Genomic DNA, 15,691 nt, shown 5'->3' with positions numbered 1-15,691 from the left:
CCATCATAGATCTAACTCTATGGGGCCAGAATCTCTAGCCACAGCACATGAGTTCACTAGCTGCCAGAGGGACCTTATTCCCAGTCATATGCGGCATCCTTTTCCTATATGAATTTTTGGTCATAACCACAAATGGATTTTCCTGTCACTGCCACTCCTACCTCTGTTCCCCAAACATTGACCCAGTTTGACCTAAATTCCCCCCTCCTCCCCTAATCTTTCTAATGCTCCCAGTATCTGCCTTTGGAGAATATGAGGATGGATAACTTAATTTCCCCATCTCACTGCTGGGGCAGAGATTGTGGGGCCTTGGCATCCTGCTGATAGGATCTCTTACCTCCTACACTAGGGGTGGTCCTGACCCTGACACTCTTTGGCTAGGTGATCTCCCTTCACTCACCTTTGTATAAGGTGACCACCACCTCTGTCTGGTTGAGGGGGGGGGAAGGATTGAGAGTTTCTTCTGCCCTTTTGGCTTTCTCCAGATCCAGAAACCTTAGTATTGTCAGAGGCAGCTGCAGACGGAAGGCATTTTGGTCATGTGACTTGGGTGGAGGAGAAGGGGGCTAGCCCCTAAGCCTGCTTGTGTCATTTGGAGGATTCCCTCTTGCCTGCAGGCTTTCTGGGTCATAAAGACCAGAGCCAGTCTTAAGGGCGTTTAGAAGTGACCTTGGCCAGTCCTGCATTCCCAGCAGGACAAACAGGTTCAGAGAAGGGAGGTGGCTTTACCAAAAGCTACCTGCTGTATTAGGGGCAGAGCTGGCCAGCTGCTCTCAGGCCTATGGATGCCAAGGTAAGAGCCCTGGGGTGCAATGCTGCTTTTTTTCCTGTAGTCACATCCCCCAGCCTTCCAATTGGTAGAAGGCTTAGAGGAAGTCAGGCCCCAGCAAAGCTCTTCTTAGAAAGCAGACACAAGTACCAGGGTTGTAGGGGGATCTGGGGCTCTGATGGCTAAGGTGATGTCCTTCTCTTTCCCAGGAAAGCACAACCTTTTCTCAAACCATGAAAGGTCTCTTCACCATCAGAGAAGGGGGCACCTGGGAAGTGAGGCTGGGTGCAGGGTGCCCGCTACGGAGGAAAACTTGATGCGTGTCATAATTGGACCAAGGGTTGCCCAAGAGTGGGCCCAGCATTGACTAAGAAGGAACTAGGGTATGAAGCAGAAATGAGAGGAACCTTGGGAAGAATAGTTGGGCACACCTTTTGACTGGGGAGGAGAACCGATTTCATAGAGGTCAGAGGAAAGAGAATTAGGAGAGTGGGAAGCTTCTGACAAGGATGCTAGAAAGAAATGTCTTCAGTGAGGATGTTTTAAAGATGGAAACTGTTTAGACATTGATGTGGCTATATAGGAAATTAACTCAATACAGTTTTAAAAGACTATGTAGAAAAAACAAGTAAGGGGGGAGGTAAATGAGGATGAATTAAAATAAATGTTTTACGTGTCTTGTCATATGTTGAACAATAAACATATATATAAGATACAAAGACAAAATCAAAAATAGTTCCTGTCCTCAGTGAGCTTACAGAAAAGTGAAAGATGGTTTTCAGTCAGTCAGCAAATCTTTGTTGAGCACTTATCATCTGCTGCTTTCAGTTCTTGGTACATAGTAAGTGACCAATAAAATAAAATTAGTAAAACAATTAAAGCATTAATTATAATTCAGTAATTAAAAATTAATAAAACAAATTCTTGTTGACTAATAGAACATTAAGTCCTAGTGATACAATGAAAAGCAAAAATAGGGTGTCCTAAAGGAGCTAACATTCTGATGGAGACATGGAAACAGGTTCATAATAATGATGATGATAGTTATAGTAGCTAACATTTACATAGTGTGTACACTGGTGCCAGGCTTTCCTTATGATCATTACCTCAATTGTTCCTCACAACTCTAGGAGGAAGGTGCTATTATCCCCCATTTCACAGTTAGAGAAAATGTAGTCAGAGAAGATGGAAGGGGAACTCAGAAGGGAGGGGATTAGCAGCTGGAGGCTCTGGGATGTAGAAGAGGCTGAATTGCAAAGGTCTTTAGTCAAAGTCAGTTTTGTATTTGATTCTGGACGTTGTGGGGAGTCACCAGAGTTTGAGTAAGAAAAATGATATGGTTAAGGGCAGTGCTTTAGGAAAATAATTTTGGCAGCTGAGGAAGCTAGGCCAATTGAGTGGCAGACCATTTAGAAGGCTGTTAACAATAAGCAGTCTTTTGAGCACTCAGACTGCCAGCTTGTGAGAATATTAGAGTCAAAGAAGAAAAAAGGGACATATTATAGAAGTGAGCACTGACAGCTTTACCAAGGGTCCTCTGTTCGTTTAGCTCTAAACTCAGCCAGTGAGCTCTTGGGTAATCTCTGATCATAACACCAGATGCTGCCGCCCCAAAAGGAGTAAGTCAGATAAGTGTGCATGACAGCCTTGGGTAAAGCTGGGTACTGAGCGGTCCTTGGGTTCCCAATAGTCACCATAGCCCAGCTACAAACAGGAACCACTTCATTGGCTGGTCCTACCTCCCATTTGGGAGTTGAAGCCTATACAAAGAGTCATCAAGGTGTGTAGAAAGAGAATTTTTTGGAGTTTGGGGGGGTGGCCTGATGAAGATTCACCTGCAGTGACATTGTCACTAGGCTGCACATGACATTCTTACAGAACTAAGTCTCAGAATTTGCTGGTTCTGACACTGAATGCTAACCTTCTTTAGTTTTAAAAAGCTCAAAGAAGGAACAGGATCAGTGCTTAGTTGAGTCAGGCAATAATAGATATTGTGGGAAACAGACAGAACTATTGTTTCCTTGGCCACTGAGAATGATCTCTGGATTATGACGGCTTAGGACAAAAGTGGATAGCAGAGTTGAAAAAAAGGAAATGGTTAGAGGGCAGTTAGCTGCCTTCATTGATTTTAAATCATAAGACTTACATGAGCTTCCCCAGAGTACTGAAGCAACTGGTGGATATGATTGCTAAGCAGCTGTGTCTTGTGATCTTTGAAAAATCATGGCGAACAGAAGGAAGGTACTGCAGGCTGAAAATGGGCAAATGTCCTAGTTTTCTAAAAGGAAAAAAAAAGGAAGAAGGTGGAGCCTGCAAATTATAGGCCAGTGGGTTTAACTTCAGTTCTTGGCAATGTCCAAAACATGTAAAAAAGATGGTTTGCAAGCATTTAGAAAGGAAGCAGTTATTGGTAAATGGCTTTGTCAAGAAAAAGGTCATGCCAGAATAGGCTCGCTTCCTTTTCTGACAAGATTATCAACTTGGAACATCAAGGAATATGGGATGCCAAGAATCCTTAGATTTGGGGGTTTGTGTGTGTGTTCATCTTGAAAGTTTTATTGATGTGTTTTGTTTTTTCTTTTCAAACATTTCCAGGTTACTTTCACTCAGTAAAAGGTTTCTTGTAACCAAGTGAGATAATTAAACCAAACTAACAATAAAGTGACCTCATTTGAAAGTGAATACAACATTCCACATCTATAACAACCCCATCCTCCTATTTTTAAAAATTAACAGATTTATCCTCTCCCTCTCATTACTAACTCCATTTAAAAAGATAGAGAAAAGGAAAAAGACCCCCAACAAATTCCTTATAATAAAAAATATATACAGGGGCAAGCAAAACAAATGCCCTCATTGGCTGCATATAAAAATATATATCAAATTCTGTACTCTAAATGTACTGTCAGGAGGTGGATAATGCTTTATTATCAGTTCTCTGGAATTATGTATGATCATCATATTAATCCTGGTTCTTATATCCTAAAAACAAGAAAAATATTTTTAATCAACCAGAATCTGCCTTTTTCCCTTTCCTCCTCCCAACTCCTTCTCTGTGTTCTTCACCCTCAATTAAGGGCACAAGAAAGCCCATTATAAACAGGTAATTGATCAAAACAAATTTCCACATTGGTCATATATATATATATATATATATTTTTTTTTTTTTTTTGAGGCTGGGGTTAAGTGACTTGCCCAGGGTCACACAGCTAGGAAGTGCTAAGTGTCTGAGAACACATTTGAACTCGGGTCCTCCTGAATTCAAGGCTAGTGCTCTATCCACTGCGCCACCTAGCTGCCCCCACATTGGTCTTATCTAAAAAAGTTTCTCTCATTCTATATTCCGAATCTTTTGCCACTTACCAGGAGGTGGATAGAATATTTCATTAGTTCTCTGGAATTATGTTTGTCTCTTAACACAGATAAGAGTTGAACACAGTAATATTCCATTACATTTATATACCATGCCTTGTTCAACCATTCCCCAATTTATGGACATCCCCTCAAATTCTTATTCTTTGCCACTCCCCAAAACTATAAATATTTTTGTACATCCTTGGAATCTGTTTTGCTTAGGATTAATCCCTTATGATGCATCCTTCCACTAATTCCACCTCTCCCTTTTTTTCTTTTTCCCTCATTTTTTCTGTTGGGTGAAATATATTTTTGTACCCAGCTGTGTGTGTGTGTGCACCTTTTTTTTTTGATCAGCTTAGATGAAATATATTTTTGTACCCAGCTCTGTGTGTGTGTGTGTGTCTTTTTTTTTTTTTTTTTGACCAGCTTAGATGACAGTGAACTTCAAGTGTTAGCTGCCCCATCTCCCTTTTTGTATAGCTAGCTATTTGTGTATCCTGATTAGGTGAGGTAATTTCCCTTAACCTTATCCCACCATATATTCCTCTTTTTCTCTTTCCATTCTTAAGTTCAAGACACAAAAGAACCACTCCTATCTAATTGGACCCCCTCTATCGTCCGTGATAGTGAATAGGGTTCAGAAGAGACAGATCTCATTTTTTGATGTCAGCAGTTTATCCTTGTTTAGTTTTTTATTTTTGCTCATGAGTGTTTACCTTTTTATGTTTCTTTTCATTCCTGTGTTTGAACTTAGTTATAGTGCAGTTTTGGCCTTTTTATCAGGAATGTTTGAAAGTGCTTTATTTAATTAAAAAAATCAATTTTTCCCCCAGAAAAATTATACTCAGTTTTGCTGAGTAAATTATTCTTGACTATAAACCCATATTGTCTCCTGAAATATTGTATTCTAAATTTTCTGCTCCATTTTAGTAAATCATGTATCATTTGCTAAATCATGTATGATCCTGACTGTGACTCCTCTGTACTTGAATTTTTGCTTTCTGGTTGTTTGATACATTTTTTAATTTGACCTAGAAACTCTGGATTTTGGCTATGATGTAACTGAGAGTTTTCATTTTTTTTTTTTTTTAATTAAAATGAGATGACCAGTGAATACTTTATTTTTGCTTTGCCCTCTAGTTATAAGAGATCAATAGTTTTCTTTTAAAACTTTTTGCAATAGGATATTTAGACTTTCTTGATTTTTTTTTTTTTTTTGGTTATAACGTTTAGTCCATTGATTTTTAATTTTTCTCTTTGAGATGCCTTACATTTTTGTTCTATTTTTCATCTTTTGATTTTGTTTTAATATTTCTTGTTGATTCTTGGCTCCATTAGCTTCTATTTTAATTTTCATTGATTTTTTTTCTTCAATAACATTTTTTACCTCTTGTGCCAAGCTGTTAATTCTCCCTTAATGAAACTCATTTTCTAAATTTTTCTTCAAGTGTTTTAATTTCATTTATAAGATCATTCTTAATTTTTTTAAAAAATAATTTATCTCTTGTTTCATTTATTCCAGCAGTTCTAATTGAGGTGGTGTCTGGGCTGTGGGTTTTGTAGAGGCTTTGCTTGTAGTTTGTGTCTTGAACTTCTTTGTCACCATGATAGCTCTTTTCTTTTGGATGGGAGGACATTCTCCTAACCTACTTCCTGACTTCAGACTTGATATTAGGGCTGGACTCTTTGGCACCAGTGGAGAAAAAATCTGGTCCTGTTGCTTTCTTGGAGTACTAAATGTTGTGCCATTTCACATTGCAGTGATAGTCTAGGGAGCTGTAAACTTTCAGTGTTCCCAGAGTGATCTGTTTCATGGTAAAATCTAATTGCTGCCCTTTCTTCTCAGCTTTGAAATTCTTGGATTGGGTTTTGTTCTGAACAAGAATAGACGGCTGATGGACTCGATCCTATCTGCTATCTGGAAAGTTCTCTTGCTTAAAGTGCTAGCTTTACAGGCTCTCCTTTAAATCTGGGATTCTTGCTTTGTTTTTTTCCTCAGCATGCTAAGCCACATCAGTGCTGCTAATCCTGGCTTCTGAACTTCCTGCTTTCTCTATATATTACCTTCTCCTTCTCCATCCATCCTGGATTTGTGACCCAGAACAGGATAATATGTGCTAAAGCTGCCAGTTAACACTTGATCCCTATAGGAGTGAGCCATGATGGTTCTGGTGTGTTCTGGTATGGACTTTTTGTTTCTCTGGTACACAGCCTCTCTCTGGGTGTTGGAATATTTCTGGCTAGATCCTTTTCCTAGTGTTCACAGACCTCCCTGTTTGTCTCTATGCTGAGTTGGACTAAACAAATGAACTTACTATGACTTAAAAAAAAAAATTCCTATCAGGATTTAGTTTCTTGCATTTTCTACCTTCAACCTAGATTTTCTATTTTGGAAGGATTTGTGCAGGATAATTCTTCGCACTGCTCCTGCTATCTAGGTTCTGCATTCCTTCTCTGAATTTTGGCAAAGCATTTGACAAAGACAAAGATAATTGTGGATGAGAGAGAAATATGGGTTAATAGTAGATCAGGATTGGTGAGTGACCAGATCCAGTGTAATCATTAAAGGAATAATGTAAACTTAGAGAAAAGATTTCTAGTGTTAAATACCTTAGCAGTCTCTCCTTGCTTTTCTCCCATTCAACCTCTTCTCTCCCCCTTCCCCTCCCCCATCAATGATTGAGTGAATCACAAGGGAAATGTTTTAACAAATTTACAGATACTAATAAAGATAGCTAATATATTAGGCTCAGTAGTCTAGAATGTTGGACTTCATGTCAGGAAAACCCAGAAAGAAGAGAATATTGAGGGGGAGAGGATGATACTCACATGCTGCTAGCAGAGTGGTTGAGAAGCATTAAGGCTGAGAAAAATTCATTAGCTTTGACAATTAAGAGAGGATTAGTGGCTTTGGAGAGAGTATTAAATCCATTTAGTATTAAGATATTGATAAATATTGCAAGGGGTTGAGTGAGTGAAAGAGCAGTCTGTCAATTTATCCTTTTTTTTTTTTTTTTCAAGGAATTTAGCTGAGTAAGGGAAGAGAGACTTGTTTGTTCCCAACCCTTGAGCTATTGTGATTCTAAATGCAATTTTGCTCGTGAAATAAAAAAATTGCTGAACTTGGAAGTCAGGAGCCTTTAGTTCTAGTTCTAGGTCTGGTACTGATTAGATATGGGACCTTGAGTAAATATTTCTCTCTGGACCTCAGTTTCCTCATGTAAAATTAGGATTTGGGCTGGGTGACCTTGTTCTTTTTCAGCTGGTTCGGCTGCTATGACTTGTGAGACCTCAGGCAATCACTTCACATGTCTGGTCTCATCTGTAAAATGGAGAGAGGTGGGAAGCAGGCCCACTTAATCTCTTTTTTTTTCTTTCTTTTTTTTTATTGTAGTAAGTTTATTTTTAATACACATTGCTTTATGAATAATGTTGGGAGAGAAAAATCAGAGCAAAAGGGTAAAACCATGGGAGAGAGAAAAAAACAAAAAAGAAGTGAACGTAGCATGTATTAATTTTTCTGATTGCAGATGGCATTTTCTTTCCAAAGTTTATTGGGATTGCTTTGGATCACTGAACTACTGAGAAGAACCAAACCAAATCATAAAGTTGATTATCATACATTCTTGCTGTTATTGTATATGATATATTCCTGGTTTTGCTTGTTTTACTCAGTATCAATTCATGTAAATCTTTCCAGTCGTTTCTATAATCAGTTTGTTCATCATTTTTTTATAGAACAATAATATTCCATTACCTTCATATACCATATCTTGTTCAGCCGTTCCCCAGTTGATGGGCATCCACTTCCTTTCCAATTCTTTGCTATCACAAGAAGAGCTGCTATAAACATTTTTGCATGTGGGTCCTTTTCCTTCCTTTTGTTCCTTTTTGATTTCCTTGGGATATAGACCCAGTAATGGCACTACTGAGTCAAAGGATATGCATATTTATAGCCCTTTTGAACATAGTTCCAGATTGTTCTCTAGAATGGTTGCAGAAATTCACAATCCCACCAACAATGCATTAGTGTCCCAGTTTTCCCATCATCCCTTTCAACATTTATCATCTTTTCCTGTCATCTTAACCAATCTAGGAGGTGTGAGGTGGTAGGTACCTCAGAGTTGTTTTAATTTGCATTTCTCTAATCAGTTGTGATTTTAGAGCATTTTTTCATATAACTGTAAATGACTTTAATTTTGTCACCAGGTGATCTCTTTAAAGATCCTTCTGCCTTTGGGATCTTTGAACTCCAGCCTCACCTTGGTACTGCTCATTTTCTTTCTTCTTTTTAATAATAACTTTTTTATTTTTCCAAATACATGCAAAGATAGTATTCAACATTCACCTTTACAAAACCTTATGTGCCAAATTTTCTTCCTCCTTTCTCCTCTCCCCTGCCCCCCAGATAGCAAGCAATCCAATACAGGTTAAACATGTACAATTCTTCTAAACATATTTCCATATTCATCATGCTGTGCAAGGAAAGTCAGATCAAAAGGGAAAAAACGAGAAAAGGGAAAAAAAAATCCAAGCAAATAACAATAAAGGTGAAAATACTGTGCTTTGATCCATATTCAGTCTCCCCAATTCTCTCGAGGTGGATGGCTCTTTCCATCATAGTCTGTTGGAAATGCCTTGAAATCATCTTATTGTTGAAAAGAACCCCAATCATCACAGGTGAATTTCACATAATTTTGTTGCTGTGTGTAATGTTCTCTTAGTTCTACTTACTTCACTTAGCATCAGTTCATTTAGGTCTTTCTAGGCTTTTCTGAAGTCTACCTGCTCATTTCTTCTTTTTTTTTTAATGGTATCCTTTTTTTTTTTTTTTAAGTAGCTTTTTATTTACAAGATATATGCATGGGTAATTTTTCAGCATTGGCAATTACAAAACCTTTTGTTCCAATTTTTCCCCTCCTTCCCCCCCTCCCTCCCATGGCAGGTTGACCAATACATGTTAAATATGTTAAAGTATAAGTTAAATACAATATATGTATACAGTTATTTTGTCATACAAAAAGAATCAGACTTTGAAATAGTGTACAATTAACCTGTGAAGAATATCAAAAATGCAGGCGGACAAAAATAGAGGGATTGGGAATTCTATGTAGTGGTTCATAGTCATCTCCCAGAGTTCTTTCACTGGGTGTAGCTGATTCAGTTCATTACTACTTTATTGGAACTGATTTGGTTCATCTCATTGTTGAAGAGGGCCACTCCATCAGAATTGATTATCATATAGTATTGTTGTTGAAGTATATAATGATCTCCTGATCTTGCTCATTTCAGTCAGCATCAGTTCATGTAAGTCTCTCCAGGCCTTTCTCAAATCATCTGCTGGTCATTTCTTACAGAACAATAATATTACATAATATTCATATACCACAATTTATTCAGCCATTCTCCAATTGATGGACATCCACTCAGTTTTCAGTTTCTGGCTACTACAAAGAGGACTGCCACAAATATTTTGGCACATACAGGTCCCTTTCCCTTCTTTAAGATCTCTTTGGGATATAAGCCTGGTAGTAACACTGCTGGATCAAAGGGTATGCCCAGTTTGATAACTTTTTGCTGCTCCTCATTTCTTAAGAACAATGATATTCCATTACATTCATATATACCATAACTTACTCAACATTCCCCAACTTGTGGGCATCCACTCAATTTCTTTGAGCGGCAAAGGCAATGTTCTTTGCTGCTACAAAAAGGGCTGCTACAAACATTGTTTCACATATAAGTCCTTTTCTCTTTGTTATGATTTCCTTGGGATACAGACCCAGTAGACACACTGCTGGATCAAAAAGGTATTCAGTTTAATAGCACTTTGGGAGTTGCAAATTGCTCTCCAGAATAGTTGGTTCAGTTCACAATTCCACCAACAATGTATTGGCATCTCTGTTTTCCCTTATCTCTTCCAGCATTCATCATTACTGTCATCTAAGTCAATCTGAGAGGTGTCAGGTTGCCTTAATTTGCATTTCTCTAGTCAACAGAGATTTTTTCATATGATTAAAAATGGCTTTAATTTCTTTGAAAATTATTCATATCCTTTATCAATTGGGGGAATGGTTTATTGTCTTATAAATTTGAGTCAGTTTTTTTATATTTTAGAAATGAGGCTTTTATTAAAAAACTTGGTTATAAAATTTTTTGTTTTAGCTGCTTCTCTTCTAATCTTGGCTGCGTTGTTTTTGTTTGTGCAAAAGCTTTTAAAAAATATCTATTTTGCGTTTTATGATGTACTCTAGTTCTTTGGTCACAAATTCCTCTCCTCCATAGATCTGAGAGGTAAACTATCCCTTGTTCTCCTAATTTGCTTAGAGGAATATTACCCTTTATGCCTAAATCATGAATCCATTTCAATTTTATCTTGGTATAGCGTATTAGGTGTTAGCCAATGCCTACTTTCTGCCATACTGTTTTCCAGTTTTCCCAGCAGTTTTGAGTCCTTAACTCAGAAGTTGGAGTCTTTGACTTTATCTATCAAACACTAGATTATTATAGTCATTGACTACTCTATTTAACTTATTCCACTGATCAACTACTCTATTTCTTAGCCAGTACCAAATGGTTTTGATGACTGCTGCTTTGTAATATAGTTTTAATTCTGGTATAGCTAGGCCTTTTGCCTTTTTTTTTTCCTTTGCGTTTCTCCTTCTCCCCCTTCCCCCCATTAATTCCCTTGAAATTCTTGATCTTTTGTTATGACCCAAGCCTTCACCTCAAGTCCTTTCCTTGTTCTCCCTATGACCAGTTTTTTTTTTTTTTTTTTTTGTCCCATAACCAAAGTTCTCTGGGATTGGGGTCCTGCCCATCTTTTATCAGTTTTCCAAGGAGAGGTGTGCTATCCTGAATGAAAGCCTCCCTAGACCTATCTCCCTCCAGAACATACTTAATAATAGTCCCCTGGTGCCCTCCACTGGACCCTGGCCCTGTTACTGTGCCTGCTTGCCATCTTCTTTGTCCAGCTGCCAGTTGCCTCTAACACTTTAAATTTCTTGAATTATTGCTGGGGCTTTCCCTGACATATCTTGCACTTTATTGTGTCAGGCAGTGACTCCCAAATCCTAGTAATGAAGTTGTTTTCCACATTTGCCTCATTCATATTTCCCCTCATTATTTAGCTGTGAAGTCTAGTGGTCCTGATGTCCCCTCCCTAGTTGATGTGTATCTTTCTCACTGCCACCACCTCTGGCAATCTTGTTGGACTTTGTAGACTATTTTAAAAAACTTGAAAGACTGCCATGGACAAGGAGTAATTAGGTTTGTTTGCTGGACCCTCGTGGGCAAAACTTGTACCAATAGGGGAAATTGAATTTCAATATGGAAAACTCTTCCTAATTGTGTCATTCCAAAATGGAAAGAACTCCCCATTCCTGAAGATGGTTGCAGTGTATGAGAACACTTGGTTTGGTGTATTGTGACCTCTTTGGGCATCAGTATCTCTAAAACAAGGAAGTTGGACTAGCTGATCTCAGAAGGTGTTCAGCCCCAAAGAAGCTATGGGTAAGTTGGGAAACTTGGGTTTGAGTCTCATTGCTGTCTTTTACTAATTTTCTGATACAATGTTGGCTGTGTAACTTCTTTGAACTTCAGTATCTACCCTTTTAAAAGGAGAGTGTATCCACCTCACAGGTTTTTTTTGTGAAGATCAAATGAAGTAAAGAATGAAAAGCATTTTGCAAGCCCCAAAGTGCTAACATAAAAGTCAAATGCTTATCTGTAAAATGTGGGTCAGAAATCAATCCATACCTCATAGGGTTGTGAATAAAGTGTTTTGTAAACCTTTAAACATAGAAATGTGAATCCCAGAACCAGTGGTAAGGATAAAATAATTCATGGCCCTTTAAAGTTTCTCAAAGCACGTTTCTCACAGCCAATCTGTAAAATAAAAATAGATTTATTATTCCCATTGTGTAGATAAAAGAAAACAGGTCCAGAATGGGTGAGTGACTTGCTCAGGGTCACACAGCTCTAAGGACAGACATCCCAAAATCTTCAAAAACTCAGCATAAGCTACAAAAGGATCACTTCTTTTAATCCCTTCACTTTATCCCTACTTTCAGAGTGCTGGTACTGAGAAGATTAGGCAAAATGGCATTTGCCCTTATACGATCTTTCGTGCAAGATTCCGGCACAGAACAATCTCAATTGAATGCCGGAGCCCGGTTATGTGTGGGGGCACACGACCAATGCTGCTAACAGTTGAAAAGGCTGTTGGGTGGGGAGAGGGACCTGCAGTCCTGATTGTGGGAATAAGGGTGAGTTGTGTGGGCCAAAGATTCGGGTTGGATCTTGCTTAGTCTCACCAGAGTGACCAGCCGTGATTTCAGGAAGACCTCTGCCGCCATCTTGATTACCTTGACAGCTCTTACTGCCCATACTTCCCGGATCAAAGTGCCTCTTGCGGGCACCATCCGCCATGTGTGCCATCTCCCGAGTTAGATTGAAGGCTAATACCATCGCTCAGCTTAGCACAGTGCTTGGCACCTAATCAGCTTTTAATACTTTAAATGTCATTCGTGAAGCCCGACGGGGTGCTGCCACAGGAATTTGGGCAAGCTTCTTGCCCCTAAATTCTCTAGGAAAGATACGCTATTATCCAGTCGAGGAGCCTTCGGAAAGCACTATTGTGTTCTCTAACACGCTATGGGTAGGGAGCGTTCTGACCTAACCACGTAGCCCTGCTCTGCTCGGCTCTGTAGACGGCTGCTGCTAAAGCTCATTCCATCCGGTGAGAAGTGGGCTCCTTTCCGGAGTGTGTGTGGGGATAAGACGAGGCTGGAGGGCTGGGCGGGGGTGGGGAAGGGGCACGTCGGGGAGCTGCTTAGCAAAGGCTCCTTTCCTGCAGGCTTCTGATCAGACTCCCCTCAGGTGGACCCAGGGTCGCGGAAGCCACGCTTGACGTGGGGCGCCGTGATCACTCCCTCCCCTGCTCGAAATGATGGAATTGGGAACCAGCATCTTTGTGTGGGTGGAAGTTTGGGGGCGGGGCGGCCGATGTAGGGGGAGGAGCAGGCCGGCCGGGGGTCCCGGGCCCTGTGGCTCTTCTCTTTGGAGTTGAGCCACCGCCTCCACCCGGCCCACGTTCGGAGTCGCGGGATCGGGTCGGGCAGGCCCAATAGCCCGAGCCGAGCTAGAGCATCTCCCATTCACAAGGCTGCTCGGGCTGACGCCCAGAAAGGGTTAAAGGACTCCCGGCTTTGCTATTGGGAGCAGAGGTTCCGCTCCTTCTCTCCCCAGCCAATCGCCAGGCTCCCCGAAGCGGCGGCTGCTTCCTGACTGGCTGGGCCAGCTGCCCCGTCGGGGCCGGAGTAACGCGTTGCGGGGGGCGCAGTTGCCCGCGCCCCGAGAAAGAGGGAGGGAGGGGTGGGAGCATAAAAGGAGGTGGCGGCTGCTGCGGGGCCGCGCACACTGCTCGGGCGGCCCAGGCGGAGCGTATCCAGTCCTCCCGACCTCCCAGCATGAGCGACCCCGCAGCCTCCGAGGAGCGGCAGCCCGAGCTCCCCAGGTTCCTCAGGTGAGTGGCGGTCGCGGGAAGAGATGGGGGCGGGGGGCAAGCGCAGGTTGTCGGTGCCCAGCCCCGGCTGCACTCGGCACCGGCGGGGTCTTGAAAGCCGCGGAAACTTCTCTGGTTCCTACCCCGAAAAGGTCGGGGTCTTTCAGTGCCGGCCCGGGGGGGCAGTGACTAGGAGGAGGCACAGGGCCCACGGTCTCTTGGGGTTCGTGGGGACAATTGCACTTCTTAGTTCTTGGAGCGGTAAGCGATGATCTCCCCGCGACCCAGTGCCCTCGATCCCTCAAGAAGCGCCTTTGCACAAGGACAGGTGGCAGGAAGAATTTGGGATTAGAGAAATAGCCTCTGCCCCTAAATGACAAGGGGGTGGGGGCTGCTCATTCTGAAGCTTCTGCCAAGGAGAATCGGGAGAGTGTCCTGGACATTGGGCTGGGACTCCACACTGCTCTAGTCCATCCGTTGTGGGGGCATCGAACTCCCCCTTTCATAACTGTCCCCCGTGACTGCCCTAGTTCCCTTTTAGATGCTTCTCTGCCCACTTATTAGCTCCTACCCTTCCGCAGAGATCCTATTCTTTCCTGGAGACCGATCTCCTTTACCCTTCCACCCAAGGTTTTTTGGTCTGCTGTGACTTGGGGGTCCCTCCTCCTCCTCCTCTCCCTCAGCTCCCTCCTTCCCCAGCTCCCTCCTTCCCACAATTCTCACCCGTTTCCCAGGAAACTGCTGTTGCTGCTCTCTCCTGTAAGCATGCCCCTCATCTCCCAGTGTGGGCTCTCTCTCAGACCCAGCTCCCTGGTGCTTCCTAGTAGGGGAGTGAGGGAGCCTACCCGTGACAACTTCCTGATCTCCATGGGGCCTCCAGCCCCCCCCTGCAGTCAGGATGGGTGGTATTGGTGGACAGACTTGGGCCTTGCTGGGCCACAATTTCCCCTAGAATACAGCATTAAGACTGCTCCCTCAGGGCCTCCTAGCTTCCTCACTAGGGCTGCTGGTCACTCAAGTCTTTTTCCAATACAGACTGAGATAAATTCAGAGATGGCCAGTAGAGTGGTGGAAGTGTGGAGGGTGAGTCTAAAAACCAGGTTTTAGGAATAAGGAATAACGGCAAAGGGACCTTGGTTCAGATACCTGCCCTATCACCCTAGTTGACTGTATTGAAGGAGGTGAAAGCTTACAAAGGCGCTGAAGTTATTTGAGTTCCCTCTTTCCCTTGATAAAGCAGAGACACAACGGGGGATTGATTGTCCATCTGCTTTTAGTTAGGCACCTTTCTTTCCCAGTCCCTCTCCCTCTTTTCCCTTTTCCTCTAACAAGAAGCCTCCTAGGCACTTAGCACCACAGAGTCGGGACTCCTTTCTTTTCTACTTTTTTACCTTCTGTCCAGGTGATAACTACTTTTTCTTTGAGCCCCCTCCTTGGGGAAGATAGTATCTGGAACATAGCACTTAAATGTTTAATGACTGATACATAGGAAGATGTAAAAACGAACTGACAAGTCAGCTTCAGCTAGTTACTTTCTCAGCCTCAGTTTCCTACCTTGTAATATGAGAGATTAGTCTAAGATCTCCAAGTTCCCTGATTGTTTTGACATTCCATGATCATATAACCTAATTAAATGCTGTTGTGAGAAGGGAGCCAGGACAAAAGCCCAGGGGTGGGGGAGGGAGTGGCAGAGGAATTTTCTTGGAGGAGCTGTCAACTGGAATCCTTCCTTGCCTCTTCCTCGGGTTACTGGATACCTTTGATGAGTTCGGAGCTGTCCAAGTGGTGAGGTCCTGATCACTATGACCCTAGTACTGATGCCCGTCCATATCCTGGCTCCTGGCTCTTTGAAGCTCTTTGGAAGGTTCCATAAAGAAAGAATCAGAATGACAGATCAAATTTTGCCCCTCTTGGTACTCATTACATTAGTTGAGCCTCAGTTGCTGCATTTGTTAAATGAGCAAGATTCTCTACACTTTCTGCATCAATAGCTGTTTCAAGGATCAGGAGTAGCAGGTGGTCCTCAAACCTGCTTCTTTGTTCTTATCTGCAGAAAAGCT

The 15,691-nt window shown here is 41.8% G+C and overlaps 1 protein-coding gene across 2 annotated transcripts in view; it reads left to right on the top strand.

The window, feature by feature from the left end:
* Positions 1–13,320: 13,320 nt before the first annotated feature.
* The window catches only part of YJEFN3 (YjeF N-terminal domain containing 3), a 31,870-nt gene continuing 29,499 nt past the window's right edge, over positions 13,321–15,691 (top strand). Inside the window, exon 1 of one of the 2 annotated variants that reach the window (XM_074306873.1) lies at positions 13,321–13,652. In XM_074306873.1, the coding sequence (XP_074162974.1) occupies positions 13,597–13,652 (56 nt within the window). In that variant the 5' untranslated portion in view covers positions 13,321–13,596. The remainder of the gene's footprint in view (positions 13,653–15,691) is intronic. The other variant, XM_074306867.1, reaches the window with a different exon arrangement.

This window comes from Sminthopsis crassicaudata, chromosome 1, assembly GCF_048593235.1.
Source record: "Sminthopsis crassicaudata isolate SCR6 chromosome 1, ASM4859323v1, whole genome shotgun sequence".
In the NCBI taxonomy this organism is placed as follows: domain Eukaryota; kingdom Metazoa; phylum Chordata; class Mammalia; order Dasyuromorphia; family Dasyuridae; genus Sminthopsis; species Sminthopsis crassicaudata.
The sequence above is the reverse complement of the archived record's forward strand: the minus strand, read 5'-3'. Positions and strand labels throughout refer to the sequence as shown.